At 34.4% G+C, this 26,855-nt stretch overlaps 1 protein-coding gene across 2 annotated transcripts in view; it reads left to right on the top strand.

Annotated features, from left to right (window-relative positions):
- ROCK1 (Rho associated coiled-coil containing protein kinase 1) overlaps positions 1-26,855 on the top strand; it is a 106,683-nt gene that overhangs the window by 61,409 nt on the left and 18,419 nt on the right. For both annotated transcript variants that reach the window (XM_010976728.3, XM_064481551.1), the window contains exons 14-23: positions 3,403-3,538; positions 4,730-4,821; positions 4,919-5,165; positions 12,441-12,547; positions 13,751-13,901; positions 16,353-16,513; positions 18,533-18,717; positions 20,281-20,350; positions 22,475-22,569; positions 25,190-25,355. In XM_010976728.3, the coding sequence (XP_010975030.1) occupies positions 3,403-3,538; positions 4,730-4,821; positions 4,919-5,165; positions 12,441-12,547; positions 13,751-13,901; positions 16,353-16,513; positions 18,533-18,717; positions 20,281-20,350; positions 22,475-22,569; positions 25,190-25,355 (1,410 nt within the window). The remainder of the gene's footprint in view (positions 1-3,402; positions 3,539-4,729; positions 4,822-4,918; positions 5,166-12,440; positions 12,548-13,750; positions 13,902-16,352; positions 16,514-18,532; positions 18,718-20,280; positions 20,351-22,474; positions 22,570-25,189; positions 25,356-26,855) is intronic.

Consider the following 26,855-nt stretch of genomic DNA (forward strand, 5'->3'; position numbering starts at 1 on the left):
AGAATCAGTCATTTTCCAGTCACCTAGCAAGAAGTTTTTATTATGAAGGACACACAGCATAAATATTTAATGATTCAGATGTTTGTTTGCAAATATGTTAACTTATTTTCATGCCTTTTAGTTACCTTGTAAATATCTTTCAAGAGTCCTTCCTCTCATTGATTACTTCCTTTGCCTTTTTTAGATTTAATCTTTCTAATGGTTTTTTGCTGTCTTTATTTTCTTGTCTCTTAAGGAATAAAATCTGTCAGTGATGGTGGTTCCCCCCTACCACCCTGTTTGTAGCCTTGAATATACATGTAGTTATCTGGGCAGATGTAGATAGTATTTTACCAACTTGCCATTAGTGTGTACTTAGCCTAGCACTATTTATTTGAGTCTAAATGTTTAAGAAATTCTTTTTACATATCCTCCACTTTTTATTTCATTTCTAAAACAGATAAAATCAATTGTGCTAGGTTTAAATTATTCAGCTTTCCAAATTCAAGGAAGAGAGGGAGATCTTAATTATAAAATTAGAATAATCCTGCTTCTGGAAAGATGGAGTGAAAGTAGTTCCTCCTGTTTCTCTCACTAAGTACAGCTAAAAACCCTAGACATTAAATATAAAACAAATGTAAAGAGATTCTGAAAGGTAGAGAGAAGAAGGCAGACTACTGGCTAGAGTATTTGGGTCCCAGGAAACAAACAGCAGTGAATACTCTGGGTTTTCTTTTGGCAGCATATGTTCCAGATTGGGTGCTGGAGAAGCCAGCAGTCTGGGCACACCAAAGCTGCCCTCTAGCCGAAGGCACATCTGCAAACATGTGGAAACTAAACAGCACAGTTCTAAATAATCCATAGGTCAAAGAGTCTGAAGGGGAATGAAAAAAATATGTTGGGATGTTAATTATATCTCATAAAGTTATTTTTCAAAGTTAAGGGTCTTCATCTTTAAAAAGTATTTGAACAATGAAAGTGAAAATAAAACATCAAAATTGTGGGATGCAGCTAACATAGTACTATAAGGGGAATTTACACACTAAATACTTATATTAGAAAAGATGGTAAGTCACAAATCAGTCATCTAAGCTGCTACCTCAAAAAACCTAGAAAAAGAAGAGCAAAATAAACCCAAAGCAAGGAGAAGGGAGCAAAAATAAAGAGCAGAAATCAGTGAAATTGAAAACAAAAACAATTAAGAAAATCAGTGAAAATTAAAACCTTAGCTGTTTGGAAAGATTAACTGCAAACTGACAAACCTCTAGCAAGATTATAAAGAAAGGAGAGGACACAAATGATCAGTGTCATGAATAAAAAAACAGCGTATCACTACAGGCTGCAGATTTTTTTTTTTTAATCTTAAGGGAATAATACAAACAATTCTAAACACAACTGCGAAATTTAGGTGAAATGGATGAATTCCTCTGAAAAGACAAACTACCACAATTCACACAATGTGAAATACATTTTTTGAATAGCCATATGTAAGTATTAAAGTGAATTTGTAATTTAAAAGCTCCCCCAAAAGTAATCTTCAGGACCAAATGGTTTTGCCACAGAATTCTACTAAGTGTTTTAAGAAGAATTAACACCAATTCTATACTCTCTCTTCTAGAAAATAGAAGGGAACATTCCCCAGTGAATTTTATGAGGCTAGAATTATCCAGATATCAAAATCTAGCGAAGGCAATACTACAAAGAAAACTGTAGATCAGTATCCCTCAGTTATGGCCAACTGGTTTTTGACAGCAGTACAAAAGCAATTCAATGGAAGACGTATAGTCTTTTATCAAATGGTACTGGAGCAATTGGATATTCATAGGCCAAGATATGAACCTCAAGCTAAGTCTCACAACTTATGTAAAAATTAACTCAAAATGGATCATAGATTTAAATATGAATGTAAAAAATATAAAACTCCTTGAAAAAAAAATAAGGGAAAATTCTTGGGACCTGCAGCTTGGTGTAGAGTTCTTAGACATTACACCAGAAACATCCATATATGGAAAAATTTTTAATAAATTGGACTTCATCAAAATTAACAGTGCTTGCTCTGTGAAAGACCCTGACAAGAGGATGAAACGATGAGCTGTAGAATGGGAAAATGAACTGGTTTTACACACAACAACTTGAATGGATCTTAAGGGCATTATGTTGAATATAAAAAGCCAATCTCAAAAGGTCCATGCTGTATGATTCCATTAATGTAACATTCTCAAAATGGCAAAATTATACAGATAGAGAACCTGTTACTGGTTGGTAGGATATGGGTGGTGGGAGAAGGAGGATGCATGTGGCTAGAAGTAGTTGCCAGAAGGAGATGGTTGTGCTGATGAAACAGTTCTGTGTCTTGATTGTGGTGGCACTTACATGAATCTACACGAGATGAAATGACATAGAACTAAGACAGGCTTTATACCAGTAACAGTTTCCTGATTTTGTTACTATACTATTGTTACATATAATGTAATTACTAGGGGAAACTGAATGGAAGGGTACTATTACTATTTTGCAACTTCTGCAATGTAGAATTACTTCAAAATTAAAAAATGAAAAGCTGAAAGAATGGTAAAATCTTAAATTAGGAAGATTTTGAATAATCTCTCATATTTTACTAAATTTCTCTGGCAGCATCTTACTTAAAAGATGGGTTTTGCTTAAAGGTGGGAAAGCCCAGAACGACACACACTATAAAGGATGTTTTCTCAGTGTAGAGTCTTAAAGATACAAATGAAGCCTCAGAAGCAAGATATGCTGATAGTCTTAGCTCAGCAACAGAAGAGAAATCTTTTTAAGTCGTGAAATTTTGGTAATTTTTTCTTAAATCCTCCCCTCCTCTTAGTTTCATTTTCTAAAACAATTATCTGTTTCATTACTTTTAAATAAGCATTAGTAAGTATATACATAGAACTTCTCAGAAAAGATGTTGAGATAGGGAGAGTATTAAGGGAGACCTCATGCAGGGACTGGTGAATTTACTGCACACACTGTAGCATTTGGTATCATTTGAGTATTGTACCGCCTAATTATCAAATAGGTAATTATTATCTGATCCCTTTTATATTTCATATCTTAAATTTAGGATTGTAAATAAACTAAAATATTGGTAATATAATGCAATGTATTCATCTTAAGCTGATAAAGTGACTTAATCTGTTAAGATTCATAGCATTGTTTTTTTATATTTCTTAGATTTTAAAATCTCTGAAAATTGTGCATATCTAGTTCAAATAAGGAGATTCTCAGTATTTTCTTCTAAGGCAAGCTAATTCTGTTATTAGAAAGTTGTCATTAGAAGTATTACCTGATTTTGAAACCAAAAATATCTATCTTAAGTAATCATTTTTTTTAAAGAACAGAATATTCCTTCAAATAAATGAGGAATATTAATTGCAGTAATAACTTTTGTCATAATTTCAGGGAAATCAAAGAAGAAATCTAGAATCTACAGTGTCTCAGATTGAGAAGGAGAAAATGCTGCTACAGCATAGAATCAATGAGTACCAAAGAAAAGCAGAACAGGAAAGTGAGAAGAGGAGGAATGTAGAAAATGAAGGTAAATTGTTACTTCCTTTAAAAGCACTGGAATTTCTAACAGTATCCTTGAAGTCTTTGTCTTGAGGTTGTCTTAAATTTAGCCTGTGATGTATTTTTGAAGCCACGGTGCTAAGACACTGTGTCCCAAGACAAATTTATAACGTATTGAAGTCAGTAGTGATGTGTTAGCTAGAGTAGTGGTTTTCATCCTTGTGTGCATATTGGAATCCCTTGGGAAACTTTAAAGAATATGGATGCCTAAACTCCAGAATTTCTAATTTGTTTGGTCTAGACATGTGAGCTAGGCATTGGTATTTTTAGTAAACTCTTTAGGCACTTCTAACAAGCAGCTACATTTGAGTACTACTAAACTAGAATTTCATGTGTTTTGATACTAGTGTTACAAATTTAAAATAGCTTTCTACACCCTTTGGTCCAGTGATTTCACTTCCAGGAATTTATTTCACTTAAACTTGTGCATATGCACACCGATACATAAATAAAACTATTCATTTTAGCTTTGTTTAAAATTGCCAAGCTTACAAACAATGTAAATGTAATCAGTGATTTGTGTCTTTAAGTAAAAAAGCAACAACAAAGTACAGATTGTTTAAAACAAGATTACTTGTCTTTGTATGTTTAAATGTGTGTGTGTGTGTATAGATATGCATGTGAAAACGTATATATATATACACACACACGTATGTATGTATGTATGTATTTGTATTTTTACATATTAGGGTATGGATATATAGACTGTCTTAGGAAAGAGATGCAAGAAGTTAGTAATAGTTGTTGCTGGGGAGGAGAGACAGAAGGATGGGGAGACAATGTGGAGGGAGGAAGACTCATGCTATACTATATATACTTTGGTATCTTGAATTTTGAGCCATTTAAAAATATTGAATTAATCATAGATAATATTAAACTAACTTTATAACATTTCACTAATTAATCTTATTAAGGGAATAAGTGAATTTGAAATATTACAACAATGCAAAGAAATCTGTTTTTGTGTTCTCTATTATAAAACAATGCTGTACTTTTTGATAAATTTAGAATGTAAGTACTTCCAGGATGGCATTTGGCTTTGAGAGTGAAGCTAATGTAACTGACTTTTATGGCCTCAGACCAAATTTCATTTTTTAGAAGGAATTTGTTTCTCTATGAAAATTTTCTAATTTCTACATCTTATTCCTTCATTTTCTAGTTTCTACACTGAAGGATCAGTTGGAAGACTTAAAGAAAGTAAGTCAGAATTCACAGCTTGCTAATGAGAAGCTGGCACAGTTACAAAAACAGGTAAGTTTTTGGAATGAGATTTTAAAAAAATTATAATTAATTAAAACAAGTTTGTATATTAGTCAAAAACTATTTTCTTGCTCTCTTTTTTGAATAGCTAGAAGAAGCCAATGACTTACTTAGGACAGAATCAGACACAGCTGTAAGATTAAGGAAGAGTCACACAGAGATGAGCAAGTCAATTAGTCAGCTAGAGTCCCTGAACAGAGAATTGCAGGAGAGAAATAGAATTTTAGAGAATTCCAAGTCACAAACGGACAAGGACTATTACCAGCTGCAAGCTGTATTAGAAGCTGAACGAAGAGACAGAGGTCATGATTCTGAGATGATTGGAGACCTGCAAGGTAATATTTTTTCTTATTGTGGTAAAATAGACATAATATAAAATCTGTCATTTTAGTAGAAAATAAACTTATGGTTACCAGGGGGAAAAGGAGGTAGGAAGGGATAAATTGGGAGTAGAGATTTGTAGATATTAACTACCATATATAAAATAGATAAACAGCAAGTTTCTACTGTACAGCATAAGGAACTATATTCAATATCTTGTAGTAACCTATAATGAAAAAGAACATGAAAAGGAATATATGTATGACTAAAACACTGCTGTACCCCAGAAATTGATACAACATTGTAAACTGACTATACTTCAACTTAAAAATTTTTTTTAATTTACCATTTTAGCCATTTTTAAATGTACAGTTCACTAGCATAGAGTACATTCACATTGTTGTACAACCATCACTACTGTCCAACTCCAGAGCTTTTTTATAATCCCAAACTAAAACCCTATACTCACTAAACAACAACTCTCCATCCCCCACTCCTCCCAGCCCCTGGAAACCACCGTTCTACTTTGTGTCTCTGTGTGTTTGACTGCCTCATAAGAGTGGAATCACACAACATTTGTCCTTTTGTGTCTGTCTTACTGCACTTGATGTCTTCAAGATTCATTCATGTTGTAGCATGTATCAGAATTTCCTTCGTTTTTAAGCGATACTCCATTATGTATATATACCACAGTTTATCCATCTGTCAGTGGAAGGTGATTTTTAAAATTTATTTTTTATTTTTGATTGTAGCTGAAAACACAAAATGTATCATCTTAATCATTTTTAAGTGTAAGGTAATAACAGTTTTGATCCTCATTAAGAAAATGACCTTGGTAATACTGGAAATGGTTGGCATTCTTTCTCTTTTAGAATAATGCCTACATTTGTAACAAATTGTGATCTCTTCACTCTCACAGACACCCCTGTGATGTAGGTAATGTGGATATTTCCAGTTTTACAGCCAGATTACTGAAAATTTAATTTTAAACAATGCCCAGTTGACAGACGTCTTACTTAAAGTGGAACTAATCCAGGTAGAGAAGGTTATCACCATTAAAACGTGGGGATTCTTCATGCATTGTTGGTAGAAATAGAAAGTCAGCTGCAGAAAGAGAATCTTCATTATAAATAAAGAATTAGGTACTTGGAAAGTTAGGACTAAAGTTATCAGCAGTCTTTGTGAGTCTAAAAGGAAAAAGATTTGAGTATAACTAACAGTGAATAAAGGAACATGTTGGTCATAGTGACAAAATCAGTTTGTTTTCAGCAAGTTGCCTGGCTTTAACCACTTTTCGCATATTTTTCTGTTTTCTATTCGTAAAAGCAAGGCATCCGTACTACCTAATCAAAATAGATACACATGGAAGTTGCCAGATCTCTCAGGGAGAAGGAGGGGGTGGAGTAGTCCATTTTAACCTAAGCCACAGAGTGGGAACATAGTTTGGGGTCTCCTGGGGCTTGATGATTAGCTATAATTCTGTGGAGAGAGGTCAAGGTCAGTTTTTGTGAGTTTGGAAATGGAAATTAGGATCTCCCATTGGCTCTTAGCTGAGGAGTGTTGTGCAATCTTATTTCTCAGGGCCTAGGCTTAAAATAGATTTGGATATAACCAAGAAAGTATCCTCATTATATGTATTAGAAAAGCCTCATACTCGACTTCCTTAAATTGCTTCCTTAGGCCTTTTTATATACAGCTTATTAGCTGTGTGCAAGTCACTTCATCTACCTTCTTAATCTATAAACAAAGAAAATTAGATGACCTCTATAAATTCTTTCAGTTCTAAAATTCTTTTTAAGTCTGTGATTTTCCAGATACCACTGAGCTGTGAAGAGCTTGCTTCCAAGGAAGAGACTATTTTCCATTGTGTTCATCAGCAGTGGTTTTCACTGACCGTTTTTTAAATACTGGTGACATTAAGAAAGATTCATAGCATGACTTACTGTTGATGTTTATCCTTTTTCAGTGTTTCCTTTAAGGTTAATTTTTTAATTTAAATGTGAATCAAAGCTCACGCATTAAAAAATGCACAAAACTTACATGAGCATCAGCATATATAGAAAAGTGCATTGTGGTAAAACACACACACAATTTTTACATTAGTTTTTTATGGTCCTTAAGAAATTTCAGGTCCCTCAGGTGTAGATTTCTTACAGTTTGGGAGGCTGGGCTTCTGGCAAAGTCACCATTATTTCCTAGTTGAATGCCCTCTATGTACATTAGCGGGTAAGAAGTTTCCTCACTTGTATGGGAAATGACTTCCCGAACATAATTGGATGGTGTATATTTTAGACTTTGTAGACCACATACGATCTCTGGTACCTTTTTATTGTTTATTTTTGCTTTTTCGCTTTTTTCAACCCTTTAAAAATGAAGAAAGAAATTCTTGGCTTCATGTCTATAGAGAAATAGGCTGAGGGCCTGAAGTTTGCCAGCACCTGGACTAATGTACCGGAGTATAATGCATTTTTGTTTTGTTTTTGCCTGTTACATTGTCATTTGGAAAGTTGTGTAAGTTTTTTCATTAATATGTTTTTGGCTTTGTTATTTTTGAAAGGAAAATAATAGATGAGTTTTCTAACCTGATGAGTCAGTTTCTAAGACTCCATTTTTTCTGTTTCTTTGATCTGCCAAATTTTGGAACATGTTTTAAAAGTTAGTGCTATGATTGTAGTTTTTTTTCTCATAGCCCCCTTGTATTTCTAGCAGCTTTTGCTTTGTATATTTTTTTTATTGAGGTGAGATTCGTATAACAAAAAGTTAACTATTTAAAAGTGTACAATTCAGTGGCATTAAGTACATTCACAATGTTGTACAATCACCTCGTCTGTCTAGTTCCAAAACATTTTCATTAACCCAAAAGAAAACGTTGTATCCAGTAAACTGTCCTTCTCTGTATGCCCTCTACCTAGCCCCTAGCAACCATTAGTTTTTTTTAAATCTCTGAATTTACCTCTCCTGGATATTTCATATAAATGACATCATACAGCATGTGACCTGTTGTATCAGGCTTCTTTCACTTAGCATATTTTTAAGATTCATCGATGTAGCATGTTTCAGTATTTCATTCATTTATGGCTGAGTAGTACTCTTGTATGTGTATACTGTATTTTGTTTAGCTGTTTATCTATTGATGAACATTTGCATTGTTTCCACCTTTTGGCTATTGTGAATAACACTGCCATTAACATTTATGTACAAGTACTTAATTGGAATACTTGTTTTCAAATCTTTTGGGTGTATATATATACACCTAGGATTAGAATTGCTGGTCATGTGGTAATTCTGTGTTTAACATTTGAGTAACTTCCAAACGATTTTCCACAATGGCTGCATCATTTTCTATTCCCACCAACAATGTACAAGTTCTCCACATCCTTGTCAATAGTTGATATTTAACTCTTTTTAGGTTATAGCTACCCTATATCCTATGTGGATATGAAGTGGTGTTTTATTGTAGCTTTGACTTTCATTTCCTTAATGACTAATGAAGTTGAGCATCTTCCCATGTGCTTATTGGCCATTTGTATATCCTATTTGGAAAAATATCTGTTCATGTCCTTTGTCCATTTTTAAATTTTTTTTTTGGCTTTTTGTTGTTGACTTTTGAGAGTCTGGATAATAGACTTTGTCAGGTATATGATTTCCTAATATTTACTCCCATTCTCTAATTTGTCTTTTCACTTTCTTGATCATGTCCTTTGATGTACAAAAGGTAATTTCGATGAAGTCCAGTTTATCTAATATATGTTGCATATACTTTTGGTGTCATGTCTCATAGTACATTGCCAAATCCTAGATCATGAAGATTTACCTCTATGACTTCTTCTAGAAGTTGTATGGTTTTAGCACTTACATGTAGGTCTTTGACCTAACTTGAGTTAATTTTTGTATATGGTATGCTGTAGGGGTCTAATTTCATTCATTTACATGTGGATATCCAGTTGTCCCTGTACTGCTGGTTGAAGAGACTGTTCTTTCCCCCACTGAATGGTCTTGGCATCCTTCTTGAAGATCAGTTGTCAGATATGTGTTTGTTCCTAGATTCTCAGTTCTGTTCAGTTGGTCTATATGTCTGTCCTTATGCTAGTACCACACTCTTTAGATCACTGTAGGTTTATAACAAGTTTTGTAATTGGGACGTTTGAGTTCTTCAATTTTGTTTTTCTTTTTCAATACTGTTTTAGCTATTCAAGGCTCCTAGAAATTCAATATGAATTTGAGGATCTACTTTTCCATTTCTGCATAAAAGAGCTTTGGAATTTTGATAGGGATTGCACTGAATCTATAGATTGCCATCTTATTAAGTCTTCCAGTCCATGAACACAGGATATATTTCCATTTATTTTGGTCCTAATTCATTTCAGCAATTTTTTTTAGTTTTCAATGTACAAGTCTTATACCTCCTTGGTTAGATTATTCTTAAGTATTTTGTTCTTTTTGGTGCTTTATAAGTGGAATTGTCTTAATTCTCCTTGCATATTGTTTATTGAGTGTGATATTAGCTATGGATATTTCGTAATAACATGCTTTTGTGTGTTTTTAATGCAATGTTGTTTGGTCTGTTAAGATTTTATGACTTCTATTTCTTTTTACTGGATTAGAATTGTATTATTATAAATGATATTAAATACATCTGACCTTGAGGGTTTTTCCCCTTAATTTCATTTTCCTGTTTTATCTTGCCTGTTGATTTATTTTTAATTTTTGTATATAGTTGATAGGCCTCAAATTTAGATTGTGAATTTCGTACTTAGGGATTTGAACATATCTAGGTATATCTATATTTTTCAAAGTGAGAGATTTTTTGTTGTTGTCGAAGCTTAACATGTATGTACATAATAAAATTAATAAATAATATGTATCTGGAGAGATTTTCACAACATGAACCCACCCATATAATGAGAATCCAGATCACGAAACTGAGTATTACCACAGCCCAGAAGTTCCATTGTGCTTCTTCTTAGTCATTATCCCCTTTCCCCCGAAGTAATCACTATTCTAACTTCTAACACCTTTTGTAATGGCCTTTTATAATGGAATCATGCGGTAAATACTCCTTTGCTTCTGGTTCATTTCATTAAACATTATGTTTGTGAGGTTCATCCATATTGTTGTATATAGCAATAGTTTGTTCTTTATTTTGTATGACTGCTGCAATTTATCAGTTATTCTGTGGTAAGTGTATATTCTGATTAATTCCATTTGGGGATTATTTTGAATAGTGCTGATACGAACTTTCTTGTACATATTTTTCGGTAATGATATATATGCTTCCTGTTGATATACACCTAGAAGTGGCAGAGCCATAGATTATACTTAGCTTTAGGAAGAATTTCCAGATATTTCAAAGTAGCTGCATAGTTTACACTCACCAGCAGTGTCCGAGAGTTCCAGTTCCTTCACCACCTCCTCAAAGACATTACTTCTCCTCACTGAGGTAGCCATACTAGTGATGTCTGATGGTATTTCCTTAGGGGTTGGTTTGTATATCACTAGTGTCTGAGATTGAGCAACTTTTCACATATTTATTGACAATTTGTAATAACGCTCTTCAGGTCTTTTGCCTATTAAAAAAAAAACTGGATTATTTGCCTTTTTCTTATTGGTTTGTGTAAGTCCTAGCTAGATATTAATCCTTCATCAAATATATGTACCGTAATTGTCTTCTTCCACTCTGGTTTGCCTTTTCACTCTTGAAATGCTGTCTGCTCATGAATAGGAGGTCTTTTCTTATTTTCGCTCTAGTCCATTTCTTTTTCTTTTGTGGTCAGTGCTGTTTATTGTGGCCTGGCGGATTCTTTGATTAAATCATGGACATGTTCCCTGTTTTCTTCCAGAAGCTTTATTGTTTTGATTCATTTAGTTTATGATACCTGATATTTTGGTTCTTATTCCTTCCACTATATTTTTATATTTTGGGGGGTAGTATATGAAGCTTCTTTGCTTTCATGTATTACACAGTCAAGTTATGGTTCCTCCCTAGCATATTTTAAAAATACAATAAATGAGGAAAATAAATTATATCTATTAAACATATCTTTCATAGTGTTGTTAACACTCTGTAAAGGATTCAACCCATACATTTTCATTACTTTGTCTTCTTGTGAGTTGGTTTGTATAAACAATTTCTACATGAAAAATTCTGTTTAATCTGAATTTACTATCTTCAGATTTTTAAAACTTATTCTTTATTATAAATACAGGAAAAAACACTTTTTAAATAGCACTTTAACATTTAAACTTCTTGCCACATTTGCTTTCTTTGTCTCCATGCACACACATACATACTCTGTATTTTTACTCAACCATTTGAAAGAAACTAGCAGGTGTTTCTTTTTCCTATATGAACATATTCTTATGTGAACAGAATGCCATATTGTCTGTGTATATAAAATTGTTTCATTGGTTTCCATATCCTAGAACTAGCCTAGCAGACAAGCATCAGGTGCCAAAGATTTAATATTCATTTGTTGATTAATGAACTACTTTAGAAACACTAAAATATGGGAGGCAGATAGAGTGCCTTGAAGACTTTGGCAAGTACAGCATGTTAAACACTGAACTTTAAGAAGTACAAAATTTTTCTTGGTGCTTTATATATTTCCTTGTCAAATCTTAGGCTACTTTGGATCACAAAAAAAAGAAAATTGATTTTTACTTTTGTACTAGACAGTATAATTATATTCATATGTATTAGATTCTACATGTATTAAATTTGTGTTTATTAAATATTTATCCATTAAGAACTTGTAAAACTTAAAGCATGTCTTTATGAGAATTGTTACTAAATATGTGAGTTGCTACCATTAGATGGAATGAGCCTCAGGTAGGTTAAAACTAAGCTTTGTTAGAGCATTTAAATTCCTTAAAACTTAGTTTCTATGACAACGGAGTTTGGCTTCATTAAGTTTAAGAGTAATTAAACACTTTTCAGAATGACTGGCACTTAAAAAGCAATTAAATACTTGCCTTAATTTACTAAAGTGTTTCACTCTTAATGTGGCAGAAAAGAGCATTCAGTAAGGACTCAGATCTGATTTCTGGACCAAGCTCAGGCTTATCTTTGACCATTTGTAAAATGGGAGATGTGTACTAGATGGTCTACAGCTAGCATTAATATTTTTGTCACTATATAGTAGTTATTGTATGTACTACCAGGAAAATACTTAATAAATTTCTATCTGATCAGGAGGTTTGAAGCTTTTTTATCTTGGTGATTCTGCTGGGAAAAGAAAAGATTGCTCTTTCCGTGACTCTGTGACTTGAATTTTTTTCTCACTTGATAGCTCGAATTACATCTTTACAAGAGGAGGTGAAGCATCTCAAACATAATCTTGAAAGAGTGGAAGGAGAAAGAAAAGAGGCCCAAGACATGCTTAATCATTCAGAAAAGGTAAATGATTTATCATATACCAATTATGAGATAGTCTTTGCTGGTTATCAGATATTATAAGGTGGTTTTATAAAAAGAGCATTCATTCCTAATCCTTATGTATATGAATTTCTAAAAGTTTTTATGATTGGTTGGTGTATAGAGGTGTATATGGGTCTTACTTGGGGCTCTTTATTTTGTTACTTGCACTTGTCTTTTTATTCTTAAAGGGTGTTAGATATCTGATATTATCTGATCATCACAGATTGTTTTGGTTTGGAAATACTTCTTCATATAGAATTTTTTCCCCATTTTTTTGTATATGGGTAAGATGAAGATGCTGAACCATACTAGCTATGAAGAAGGAAAACAAATGATCAGTATGTAATAGGCCGTGTGTGCTTTTTCCATTTTGTTGATAAGAGTTAGCAAAATAGTAGAGAGTATAAAGTGACTGGCCTTTGCAGGTAGAATTTTCTTAACAATCAAAAATGTCCTCTGTCCCTACTTCGCTGGGAAAACGATTTAATAGGTAACATGCAGATTTAGCATACCTCCCGGAAACGTTGTAGGTTTATCAGATCCTCAGACAAATGATCAGAAAATCTACCACTTGTCTTATCATTTGGACATATTTTGTAACATTCCGAATAGCTTTTTGATGTCTCAGTCTGGTTCAAATGTGGAAATAGGATGAAAGAAGAAGAGTAAAAGCACCCAAATAGAAATGGAATACATTTGGACTTAATCTTTTGTCAAAACAACAAAAATTTAGGTGTAAATGCTTATGTAAATAGAGATAATTAATTTTTTAATGGTAGCAGCAATGTTTAAATGGACTGAAGAACTGTCCTATTAATTTCTAATCCTCACAGTGAACCCTGCCGAATGTAACAGTACCACAACCCTGCCCTGCCATCAGCCGTGGCTAATGATCCAAATGGGGGTGGGGGTGGGGGTGAGTTAAGAAAAGATGATGTTTTGCTTTTAGTTATATGTACTTGTTGTGGTTTTTAAAGTAAGACATTATAGATAGTGTGAAATCCATAAGAAAGTATAAAAATAAAGTTGTATCCTGAATAGAAATCTTTTAAGTAAATATGGTGTCACATTTTAAGCCAGTGTGATTCATGTATTATCTCTTATGGGATATTAAATAATGTAAGATTTAATGATGTACCTTTTGCGCAGCATATTTACATGACTCTCATTCTCATTTTACAGGAAAAGAATAATTTAGAGATAGATTTAAACTACAAGCTTAAATCGTTACAACAACGGTTAGAGCAAGAGGTAAATGAACATAAAGTAACCAAAGCTCGTTTAACTGACAAACATCAGTCTATTGAAGAGGCAAAGTCTGTTGCAATGTGTGGTAAGTGTCAGTTTTAATATTTTCTACGTGATTAGTTTTTAAATAATGCCAACAAGAAGTTTTTAATTTGATCAAAATTTAATTTTATAGTAGTTTAAACTCTTAGAAATAGTAAATGATGATCTAGGAAAAGGGTAAGGGTATCCTCCTTTTTTCTTGTTTGGTACCTTCCATTTTTAAAAATCACAGTGTCACCTGTTAGTTCCCTTACTCTACTACTCTCTATTCCCTGCTCTGTACTTAATTATGTGTACACCATGCTTCTGTCATATTGAACTACTTTTATTTATTTCAGTGTGTTAATAATTGCCTGCCTACTTTGGACCAGGCACAACTGGAAATACAGCAGAAAGTAAAAGACAAGAACTCTTTCTCTTAGACAGTGTGTTCTGGTTGTGAAGATAGACAAAAAAGTGAATAAATGAAAATAGGTAGATTTAATCATTGGTGTGAAGAAAATACAATATGGTGATTTCTAGGTGGTGCTACCTTTGATGGGGTTCTAAGAAAAGGCATCTCTGAGTTAATAACATTTGAGGTAAGAACTGAAAGTCAGAATGAACCAGCCATTTAAAAAGCAGGAGGAAGTATGTTCTATGCAGAAAATATGGTAAATTTGATATTCTTATTTGAAGAATAGAGAGAAGCCAGGGTAGTCTTTTTAGCTGTGCTAGGATGTGTAGTTTATGTTTTTAAAAGACCTCTCCTGCTGCTGTGTGGAGCATGCTTTTGAGAGAGTTAATTGTTTAAAAAGTGGTATCAGTTAGAAGGCCACAGGCTATAGGCATTGGTGGTAATAAGGTGGAAAGAAGCAGAGATACAGAGCATAAGAGATGGTTGATGAATTGGATGGAAAGAGAGAAAAGGAATCAAGAAAGACCCAGACTTGTCACTTTAATAGCTACATGGATGGTAATGCATACAGAGATTGAGATGAGTAGGATAGGAGGGGAATAAAGGTATGTGTTTTAGATATGTTAACTTTGAAAAGTGTATTAGATATCTAGATGATGTCAGATAGTCAGTCAAATATTCAGTTATATCTAAGTCTGGAGCTCAGGGGAGAGGCATCAATTGAGAAGTCATGCACACAGCCATATGTAGAACCTGGTAAGATCAGCTAAGGGAAGAATAAGGACAGGAGAGAAGAGGAATTACAATGGAGCCTGAGGCAGGTGAACATTTGGAGGTCCTGTAGGAGAGGAGAAACCAACAACGGAAACCAAGAAAGAACAGCCAAAGAAGTAGTGGGAAAACCAAGAGAGTAGGGTATTAGAAGCTCAAGGAGTAAGTTATTGAAAAAAATCAGGAACTTGTTCAATATGTTGAATTCTGCTAAGGTCAGTGAAGGTGAAGGCATGTACATTATGTGTCCTCTGAATTTTGCACAGTGGACGTCAGTGGTTACCACACGAGGAGCAATTCCAATGGAGTGGCATGGGGATAGTAGCCAGCAGGAAAGAGGTGCATGTGTAGTTGGTGAAGCACTGGAGATAGTACATGTGGACAGCTTTTTCAGGAGTTCGGCTGTGAACAGAGATGGGATAGTAGCTGAAGGAGGGATATGAGATCAGTGGAGGGTATTTTAGGAGAGAGAATAAATTATTTTGTTGATGGATATGGTTTGGTTGGGAGGGAGAAATTTGAGGGGGGCAGGAAAGGGATGAAATAATTGAAAGAACAAAGTCCAGAAAAGAAGTGAATGGACGTGTGTTTGATTAGAGAGACAGAGATTAAGAGGTGGTGACTGTATTGATGCAGGTGAGTTTCTGAGTCCAGGGGGCAAGATGGGGAAGCTCCATTCTGATGGCTTCTGTTTTGGCACCTAGAGAGCAGTCTCTGAAAGTGAAAACCCAGACTTACTAAATTTGAATCCTGATAGTGCAACTTAGGAGTTGCAGGACCATAGAAAATTAACCTCTCAGAACCTTAGTTACCATATCTCAAGGAAAAGAACTTCACTGTAGACTGATAATTTTCTGCTAATAACTAAAATAGGTATTATACTATCATGGAACCTTGTTTATCTGAGTTGCATAAATTAAAGTTTGTGTCACAGCCTTAAACCTGTTGAAACTTTTCTGGAACAATACTAGATATAGAGTAATAACCACAACCTTATATTTCTGCTTTTATCTGATCTACCTCCATTTTTCTCCTTAGTTACTCCACTTTTATTTCCAGCTATACTTCCACCGTGTGGTCTGCAAATGGCACTGAATAATCTCTCATATCATTGGGCAAGGCCTGGATTTGGAAGATGTATTATATTTTTAAGATTCCCTTCCGTTAGGGATCCCTCTGCACAAATAATTCGTAACATTAGACCTTGTATAATGAGGAGCTCTAGTAGAGTCCTGGCACCACCACGTCTTACACAGTTCATAAAAGTGGAAGGTATTAAAATAATCTCTTTCTTTAAATGTACGTTTGTAACTTCTTCTCTCACAGAGATGGAAAAAAAGCTGAAGGAAGAGAGAGAAGCTCGAGAGAAGGCTGAAAACAGGGTTGTTCAGGTTGAGAAGCAGTGCTCCATGCTGGATGTTGATCTAAAGCAATCTCAGCAGAAGCTAGAGCATTTGACTGAAAATAAAGAAAGGATGGAGGATGAAGTAAGAAAAATAGTAGATTTCGTTCATCTTATAAAAGAGAAAATCATTGTTATGACTGAAAAGTCACTATCTGTAATTTAAACAACTTGGAGATTTGCATGAAATAATCTATTTGTATCTGTGCTGACTGCTGTAAAGTGACCACTATGTATGTCCCCAGCTCCTAGAATTTTTTTCTTCGAATAGTTACTAAACATTCACACCATAGGCTTACACCATTTTGCATTGTGACAGCACAGCTGTACAGAAGTGTCCCAGGTCCTCCCCTGAAGAAACTGACCATTTGCTTTTTAAGAATATGAAAAAACAAAAACAGAACCCTCTCTATTATAAGGTATCCAGTAATCCCAAAGAGGGGCATTGCTCTTAGATTTCAAAAGAAGTGTTAAGCTACAGAGTCTCGCTTGACTTAGATTGATAGAAAGCACAGGGTACACATTTACAAAGCAGTAAATAAATGGATAAAATGACATTATATCCTAGTGATTAGTATATGTACTTTAGAAATTATAAGACCGAAAGTAATTAGTCCACATACATAAATTAGAGAGGGGAGAAAGAGAAGACTAGACTAATGAGGAACGCCTCCAGAAAGGAAGGATGGGATGCTACCTATATTTTAAAGGTTGAGTAAGACCTGAAAAGGTGATAGTTTGAGCATCAGGAGCCTGAATGGGTAGAGGGAACATTGTAAGTACAGGTAAAGGAGTGACTACTGAGTACTTAAGAAAACAGGTAAGTGAGGGACAAAAAGGGGCCTGACCTGACCAGAGAAGAAGAGACATGCTAAACAGTCATGGGGGAAACTTGGAAGTCAAGTAGTGATGGTCTTTAAAACTTAAAATGGGAGCTATAGATGAAAACACTTGTTCAGGTAGCAGTATTAAATTAATCTGGTAGCAGTACATAGAATGGACTAGAAGGAAGAGCAATTACAGACACCTAATAGAGCCAACATGCAGGAAGAGTGTATGTTGAAAATTTGAGAGATAATATTAATTGTTTAAAAAAACATAACTTTTGACCCCCTGTTATCTGCCCTGCTCTGTGCTAGGAGTTGGGGGGCTGAATAAGATAGCTATGATCTTGACTTTTGTGGAACTTACAACCCAAAGGGAAAGACAGATACTAAAATTGTAATTACAAGCATGACATATTTAAAGAGGACATGCCAAATAAGAGCGTTAGGACTAATCATGTCTGGGAGGTGAGGGGCGCCTCGCCAAGGGTATGACATTAAAGAGTTGAAGGAAGGGGAGCAGAGTGTAGCTCAGAGATTAGAGTGCGTGCTTAGCATGCAGGGAGGTCCTGAGTTCAATCCCTAGTATCTCCGTTAATAAATAAATAAATGACCTAATCATCTCCCCCCACCCCCAATTTAAAAAGTTGAAGAAAAGAATAAATGAAGAGGGAAAGACAAAGAATAGCATGTGCAAGAACTGTGTAGTAACAGAATTTGTCACATTTGAGGATCTGAGGAATATGACTGGATTTAGATAGCCAGTGGGAGGAATAGAAAAATAAACAGAGCAGATCGTGAAGGGCATTGTAAACCACTGGAAGAATTTTAAGTTTATTAGTCCCAACATCTCATAAGTACTTGATAAATATTCATTGAATTGAATTAAATATATATTCAATCTGTTTTGTAAACTTTGGAGGGTTGTAGATTAGAGCACAAACATTTATGAACAGGGAAATTTAAATACCATTTAGGAGTGTCCCCCCTCAAGTGGCTTTTATGCTCACCTTCTAGTCCTAAATTTCCATACAGGTTGGAGTACAAAGAAACCAGATTTCTTTTCCCCCCTCAGATCTCATACCTGAACTTGGGAATTAATTTGACTTAACAGTAAATTCTGCAGTAGTAAATGCATAGAATAATATTCTTTAGAGTACTAATGTTCTCTCTTTGTATAAGGAATTATAATGTACTTGAGTTTTGATTAGTATTTTTTCAAATAATGTCAAATAAGTTATTAAAGAGATTCACAGTCCAATTATTTTTCTCATTCACAGGTTAAGAATCTAACTCTGCAACTGGAGCAGGAATCAAATAAGAGGCTGTTGTTACAGAATGAATTGAAGACTCAAGCATTTGAGGCAGACAATTTAAAAGGTTTAGAAAAGCAGATGAAACAGGAAATAAATACTTTATTGGAAGCAAAGAGATTACTAGAATTTGAGTTAGCTCAGCTTACAAAGTAAGTCTTGGAAATAACATTCTTGATTTCTTTCTTTTCTGTGTTCAGCATGTTTATGTGTTTGATATTTTATGGGTGCATAGATTACGTACTTAGAGTTTGTGAAAGGAAGTCTTAGAAAAAGGCATTTAGAAAAGAATAAAAGAATGTATTTGCAGAGAAGGCTTGCAGGGGAGTTCAGGCTTTAGAAGGACAGGCTTATTAAATAAAAAATACATTAGTAAAGGGGGAAAAAAGGACATAATCAAGGGTATTGACTTTACAGTAAGTCTGTTTATGGTGGAGAAAACACAGTTTTTCGTATGATTTTCATATCCACAGAAGTCATCATGTTTCTTCACACTAGAATTTCAAAAATCAGAAATAACCTTCTTTTTATTAAGTCTTCAGTGCCTTATAGGAAATGTTCAAGGTTTCTTTATTTTGGAGGCTAGAATTAGGCATGATGATCCTGTGTGTATTTATTTGTTTTGTTTTGTTTCTTTGGTTTATCTCAGAATGTAAAATGTCCTTTTTCTTCTTCTGCTCTGAGATGTGACGTACCCACTTACTTGAAATGGAGACAAAGCCAGGTGTCAGTATTTTAGAATTTGTATAAGGACATGCTTCAGAAATTTAATATCAAAGATAGATGTATCTTATGCCAAATCATGTGGTTTTTATTTCTTCCAAATTTATGTTGTGTTACCTTCACTTGCCAGCTTCATTTACAATAGAGTAATTCTTGGGTAAAATTGTCAGTTTTTATTTTGTTAGTTTTGTATTGGTGAAACTCATTTTCCCTTTTAAAGCCACAGTTTTCACCAAGTACTGTGTTTCATAGTTTTCTTCTCCCCAAATAACTTTCACTTAGCATTCAGCTAATAATTATTATCTACTTTCTATCAATCATATGCTGAAAATAAAAAAAACTTACAATCTAGTATGAAAACCTAGCAGCCACAGATGAATTATTCATCATTGAATATCTGTGTCTTTGGGCTGCATTGTCTCTGTCTTTTTGATTGTGTTCCTCACTGTGAGCAGTGTTTACCTGTATGTATTCCATACATGTACTTGCCTCTTTATTTGTTACTCCTCCTTTGTCAGTTGTTAATGTCTCCCTTCTTATTCCTTATCTGATTAGTTCTTTCCACCCTCCTTGTGCTTAATATGGCATTAAATTATTCTTATTTATTAAATTGTTTTGTGTTTTAAACTGTTTGCTTACTACATAAGACATTTTAAATGTATCCCTAAGAAAGCTTTTCTCTAAAAATTTTCATTCTTACTTTTGCATTTTGGATTAATATACAATTAATATTCTCCTGAAAGTGACCTTTGGTGAAAAGTATTCCCTCTACATTGTGTATAGTATCATTTTATAAGGAGCAAAATGGAACCAGACAGGGTGGCATAACCAAATAAAGCTAGTAAAGTGATCCTGTATAATGAAGTGTGGTTTTTAAAAACAAAGGTTATTTAGTAAACCCTTTTTATTTTAGCAACTTTAAGAAACAAAGAACAATATAAAGTGCAGTATAAATAGGAGCATTTGTTGACTGCTTTCTCTTTTGTCTGAAGGCAGTACAGAGGAAATGAAGGACAGATGCGGGAGCTACAAGATCAGCTTGAAGCTGAGCAGTATTTCTCGGTGAGAATCATTTTTAACATATAGACTGTTTCAAAACCTGACTTAAAACAAGGTATTTAGATTTTTAATGTGAACTATGATTCTTTTTCAAATGACTATAAAGTGGTTTTCTCCCCTTTTTATGTGCCCATCTCTGCATTTCATTTCTGAATCTGAGTTTGTGGTCTGTTTAGCTTTAAAAAAAAATGACCTTTTTTGTACAGATATTTCCAGAATTGCTGTCAAACTAGAGCTACACGTTGGACTTTGTTAACGGCTCTGTCTGCCGGGTAGCAAGCTCTGGTGGTTTAGAGTGCCTGTGTTATGTGTGGTTCGTGTACGCACACTGCAGCGGCTTGCATGCATACATGTCTGTAGGTGTAACTACATACGTTGTAGGTATAACTGATGTCCAAGAGCTTTTTCTTATTTTTAGCTCCGTGTGCACTTTTTGCATCTGTTGTGCTTTTTCTCTGTAAAAGTCATTTTCATCTTTGTAGGGGGCCAAGTTATTTTCACTACTACTATTGATGAACATTTATAGTTAGTGCTTTGAGGCTTTGTTGAAGCCTCTGAATTTTTTGTTTCTTCTGGTGCCAAGCTTGTGCTCTGCTATGTCAACCTAACATTTATCTAGCTGCTCTTACTATTACAATGGCAGCCGCATTTCCTGTGAGCTTTATGCAGTGCAATTAAATGCATGGAGTTTGAGTTGCATTGGTAAACATGCCCTAGAAACCAAGTGTAAACAATGCTGGAAATAGTGGTTTCCCCAATAAAAAATCCTGGGCACATTTAGAGCTCTGCAGATGTTCATGGGATTAAGAGCTTCATGCTGTACTCCACTCATCTTCTACCTAATAAACATGGTAACTTTCTATTTTTTGTCTATTTCTTCTTGGCTTATTATACCATCACTGGAATATGTTTTTAAATCTAAAAAAATTCAAGTTGTTGAAAAACCCTATCCTTGAGTGTAGGTTAACCTTAATTATTCAAAGTGTGTAGTACTGATTTCTGCAAAGTGGTCTGTAGTATCATGCACACCTTCTTGATCCTAGGCTTCCACAGAGTGATCATTCAGTGTCTCCATCTTTTAGGATAGATGTCAAATGACTTACGGTGGTTCTGACTTACTCCATTGCTTGTGAGAACTGGGTTAGGTATTATTAAAAAGAAAAAAAACTAAAAGGGTAGTTTAAAAAAAAGAAAGAGACTTCAGATTGGAGGTTTGCTCTCTAACCGCAGTGCGTAACATAGTGTGGGTTTAGTACTTGCTCATACCTGTTAAATATTTATGGATGGAGTTGGCAGAAACCTGGTGAGTTTTGTAAGAATCCTTGTTCTGTAATAAGTACATGTTATTCATGTGTTTATGGATATTTCTTCTACCTCTCTCAGCCATCCACTCCATCAACCAAAAGAGAAGTGGTTTCTCTAACATTATTCACTTTAAGAATAGATCTAACATTTAAATAAGTAGTGCATGCTACATTTCTTTATGTTTTCCCCAAATCAATATAATATGTAATACATTTCTGAGGTGTAATTTCTATATAATAAGTTGTACCCATTTTAAGTGTACAAGTTGATAAGTTTTGACAAATGTGTATACTATGTGACCACCACCAAAATCAACATAAAAAACATTACCTTCACCATAAAGAAATTCTCTCCTGGTCATTTGGAGTCAATCTTCCCTACCTACCTCTGTCTGCAGACAGTTGCTGATTTGCTTTGTCCCTTTGGTTATTTTTACCTGCTCTAAAATTTCATATACGTGGCAGTACGTATTCTTTAGCTCCTGGTTTCTTTCAAACAGCTTGACAGTTTTTAGATTTATCATGTGTATGTATCAGTAGTTTATTCCTTTTTATTGTTGAGTAATATGGATATATCACAACTTAAAACATTTATCTGTTGACAGATATCTGGAGTTGTTTACAGTTTAGAGTTAGAGAATAAAGCTACAATGAAAATTCATGTATAAGACTTTGTACAGATACATATATTTGTGTTTGCCTTGGGTAAATACTTCGGAGTGGAATTGTTGGATCATGTGTTGTTTAACTTTATAAGAAACTACCAAACTTGTTTTCTTAATCCACCAGAAATACTTAGTTCTTCTTATGGCTTATTTTTCAGACACTTTATAAAACCCAGGTAAAGGAACTTAAGGAAGAAATTGAAGAAAAAAACAGAGAAAATTTAAAGAAGATACAGGAACTACAAAATGAGAAGTATGTCCATTTTACTTTAGAACTAGAATCAGTGCTACAGCAAAGCATTCGTAACTTGAAAGATAGAGAGTAGAGGTGCCATTATTCTGATGGCAATGAGATAGCAATCTTATTCAGAATAAATCAGACTAGATTTAGACTAAAATTTGCCTTTACGGTGAGGAAATAATTTGATCTATTAACACTGTAACAGTTGTACAGGAATTCATTAAATTGTGACAGTAAGTTGTTTTCAAGGGTCTCTCAATCTTCAGACATCTACTTGTATATAAATAGTTCATGCTATATTTGCAAGCCATTACTTTCTATTAGGTAAGTGTAATTAAGGTCTTCTTCTTTGTAATATAATACAGGTTAATTTCCATTGCATATGTGCTTAAGGCCTTAGAAGGAGCTGATCTTAGGAAGCTGTTTAAGTGTAACCACTGCTCATAGTTAAATCGTGTCAGAACAGACACTAGTTTTCTTACATCATTTTTTTCTTTTTCTATATAACCTTACCTTTGAAAGAATTCTTTTTAAAGTTTTAACTTTTATTGTTGAAGCAAACAAATGCATAAAATAGCAAAACATATACCGTTTCATGAATTACATGACAAATTTCATTACAACCACCACCCATGAACAGAACCTTGCTATCTACCTCAGAAGCCCACTGTACCCACCTCCTACTTAGGCCTTGTACCCTCTCACCACGAGAGTAATCACTGTTCTGACACTTCTTTGTTGAAGGAACCGAATCATTTTCCTCAGTTATGATTTTGGTGATTCTGTTTCCATAGTTAGTTGAACATTTTCGTCATCCTTCTGTGTTTCTTGCAAATCAGTGGTTAAATCTAGAGTTGCACTGTCCAGTATGGTAGCCACTAGTCACATGAAGCCATTGAAATTTAAACTTTAGTTCATTAAAATAAAATTAAAACTTTAGTTCCTCGGATGTGCTAGCCACATTTTAGGTGCTTAATAGTCATATGTGGTTAGTGTCTACTATATTGGACAGTATAGGTGGAGAACATTTTTGTCATCATAGAGAGTTTTATTGGATACTCCTAATCTTAAACAGATTCAGATCTGATTTTTAGAGGGAAGAAGACTACCTCATAAATAGCCTTGTAATGTTTGCCTGCCTCTGTTCTTAGCAACCATTTTAGATCCTTAATACATTAGGTGACGTCCAAAGTAGGTACAGAATTACATTTTCTGGTTTTTCTCTGTGACAGTAGTAAACTCCTTGGATAGAGTGTAGTCTGTTGTCTGTCATTTGTGTGGCATCTACAGTTTAATATGCAATCCCAGTTTGTATACATTCACTGTGAAGGGGGCACCCAGTCTGCTACATACTATAGTGTTTCTTATGGTTGATATTTTGGCCCCTGTTTGATCTGTTTAAGAGAAATGTATTGATCGTGCTTGCCGGTGATAAAATTATTAGTAAGTTATGGTTCTTACCTTCAAGTGCTTCAGAATCCAGTCAAGAGACAGATAGAAGTAAGGTATGTGGTTATGAAAAGTGCTGTTGGAACATAGTGAAGGAATATATATCTCATCGTACCATGTGGGATTCAGAGAACATTCCCCAGGTGGCAACTAAGGAGAGTAAACTTCTCTGGGGATTGGGATATGGGGAAGAGTCCGATATAGGTAATACTCATTTTTTAAAATTGTCTCACCCCAATAATGTGTGCTTCCTGAGGGCAGGGAGTTTGTTACTGCAGTATACCTTACTTCCTAGAATACCGTTTGGCACACAGTAACATGCAAATAAGTATTTGTTGGATAAGAGTGAATTTTTTTTTTTTTTTGTAGTTACAATATATCTTCCTCTTTGGTCTTGAGACAGAAAATTTTATTACTCTCTTAGTAGAAAATAGGTGGAAGTCATTCATTCATTCATTCATTTAGTAAACATTGAGCACTTACTGGGTATAGAGGTTGCAATCAAGATAGCTAATCGAAGACCAGCTCTTTGGAAAGAGCAGGCAAGCTGGAGTGATCTGGTCGTGGTCTGAATGTCAGGTCTGAAAAGCTTTACAGTGTAATTCCCAAGGAGCATTCCTAGAATAGTTTATAGTGGTTTGCAAATGTATTTATGAGTCCTCATAATCTCATTCAATTTCAGAGCTGGACGAGACCTCAAAAATAATGTAGTTTAAACCTCTCGTTTTATAGATTTGATTAAATTGAGCTCCAGGAAGTGTAGGGAACTTGCCCAGTTCCCTCACCCAATTCATTAGTGATAGAACGGAGATAAGGGCCAAGGTCCCGCCTCTTGATTTACAAGCCAGTGACTTTTCCCCTGTGCCATGCTACCTTTCATTCTAGACCCCGACAAATTCCTTTTCAAAAGTAGTCTTACTTGCCATTTTTTAATTACCTTTTCTTAGTTAAGCAAAATAGCAGGTACAAGATTAAAGAGTCCTTTACTTTTACAGTTTTTCTAAGTGTGAGAGGTTAAATTCATTACTTTTATAGAAAGTTTGTAATAGTTTAAGATTCATTTTAACAATAAAATATTAATTCTTTTCATCGCTTAAATATAATTGTGTTTTTAAGCAGATGATTAAGTTGGAAGAATGAACTGAATTTGTTTATATCCATTTCTCTTTTGAATCTATTACAGAGAAACTCTTGCTACTCAGCTGGATCTGGCAGAAACAAAAGCCGAGTCTGAGCAGCTGGCTCGAGGGCTTCTGGAAGAACAGTATTTTGAATTGACCCAAGAAAGCAAGAAAGCTGCTTCAAGAAATAGGCAAGAAATTACAGATAAAGATCACACTGTTAGTCGGGTAAGTGTGATATTAGGTAAGTTATGTGATTACAATTTATTTAAACCTAAATAGGTCACATTGTACAGTGTTAGGGTGAGTGTATGTGCATGAGTGTTTACTTATACACAGTGGTCAAGTTGTGCTCACATATGACATGGTTTATATAATCCAAAACAATTGTTAATGATCGAAATTATTCAGTATATTGGGGTTTTTCCCTTTCTGGCTATAGATCTTAATATATTTTATGTGAAGAAATGCTTAGGTTAAATTCATTTGTTTTATTATCATAATAAATTACAACTGATTTTATGGCCAGAATTCTATAAAATTCAGAGAGACTCTTAGGAGATGAAAAATTCTTTGTGGATATCTATAGATCTATTATAGAAAAAATAGTACTATAAACAGTTACCCATTCCTGAAATTTATACTATGGTCTACAGATTGTGGGGCTAGAAAGGGGAGTTAGAGAGATTTTTCTTCTTGTTAAAGCCACCATCAAGTGCTCTGGTGTAGATGAATCTGGGTCAAATCCCGTCTTTGCCTCTAAGAAGTTTCGTGGTCTTTCTTGGCAGTTTGCTTTAACTTCTCCAAGCCTCAGATTCTTTATCTATAAAATAGAAATAATACCTATTCCACAGGATTTTTACAAAGATTAAATGAGACAATAAAAATAGAATGGTGAATAAGTACATTACTCAAAGTAATTGTTGGAGGATGGAGGGAATGAAAAGTTCCTATCAAACTGAGAGGATACCTTGAGACTGAAAAACAAGGCAGGCAGCTCCATATAATCAGTGGATCAGTTTATTATAGGGTAACTTACTCATGGGGGGGATCGGGCAGACAATGTTCCAGAAGCATTCAAAGCTGCACACTCCACACCAAGGGGCCATAGGGATGATTTTGTAGTTAACCTAGGGTATGGGGGTAGGTACTTAGAAACAAGAAGGTGCACTCCTAAGTCAAGATTTATGAATGGATAACTAGTCTCATGGGTACCAGCAATACATCAGCAAAGGTTTTCATCATTATTTGGGGACTAACAGAGCCTACAGGCCACCTGGTGTTAATGATTACTAAATAATATCTATTAACTACAAAGCCCTTGATGACAGAGAAATTATTTTTTTGCACGGTACAGTCCTGAGTAGGGTCAGGGAAAGGACAGGAGGAGGAACTATTTGGGCCCAAGATGGTATTGTTCATGCTTATAGCCATACAGTTATCAATCAAACATTTTAAATTGTCATTTTCATCATCATTATTCAGATGAAGAAACTAATCCAGAAAGACTGACATGCTGAGGGTCACTGAACTAGAAAACCAAATGCAAATTTCCTAGTTTCTAGCCTTGTTCTCTTTTCATTACATCTTTTGTTCCTTTCCTTCGTATGTGTATGTACACACACAGTGAAATAATTTTTGGAAGCTAACCATTGTTTTAAAATATTTTGAATTACATCCACATATTTTAAACCGGAAATCAAACATTTTTATAGCTAAGCAGTATCT

The sequence above is a fragment of the Camelus dromedarius genome, chromosome 32 (assembly GCF_036321535.1).
Source record: "Camelus dromedarius isolate mCamDro1 chromosome 32, mCamDro1.pat, whole genome shotgun sequence".
NCBI lineage: Eukaryota > Metazoa > Chordata > Mammalia > Artiodactyla > Camelidae > Camelus > Camelus dromedarius.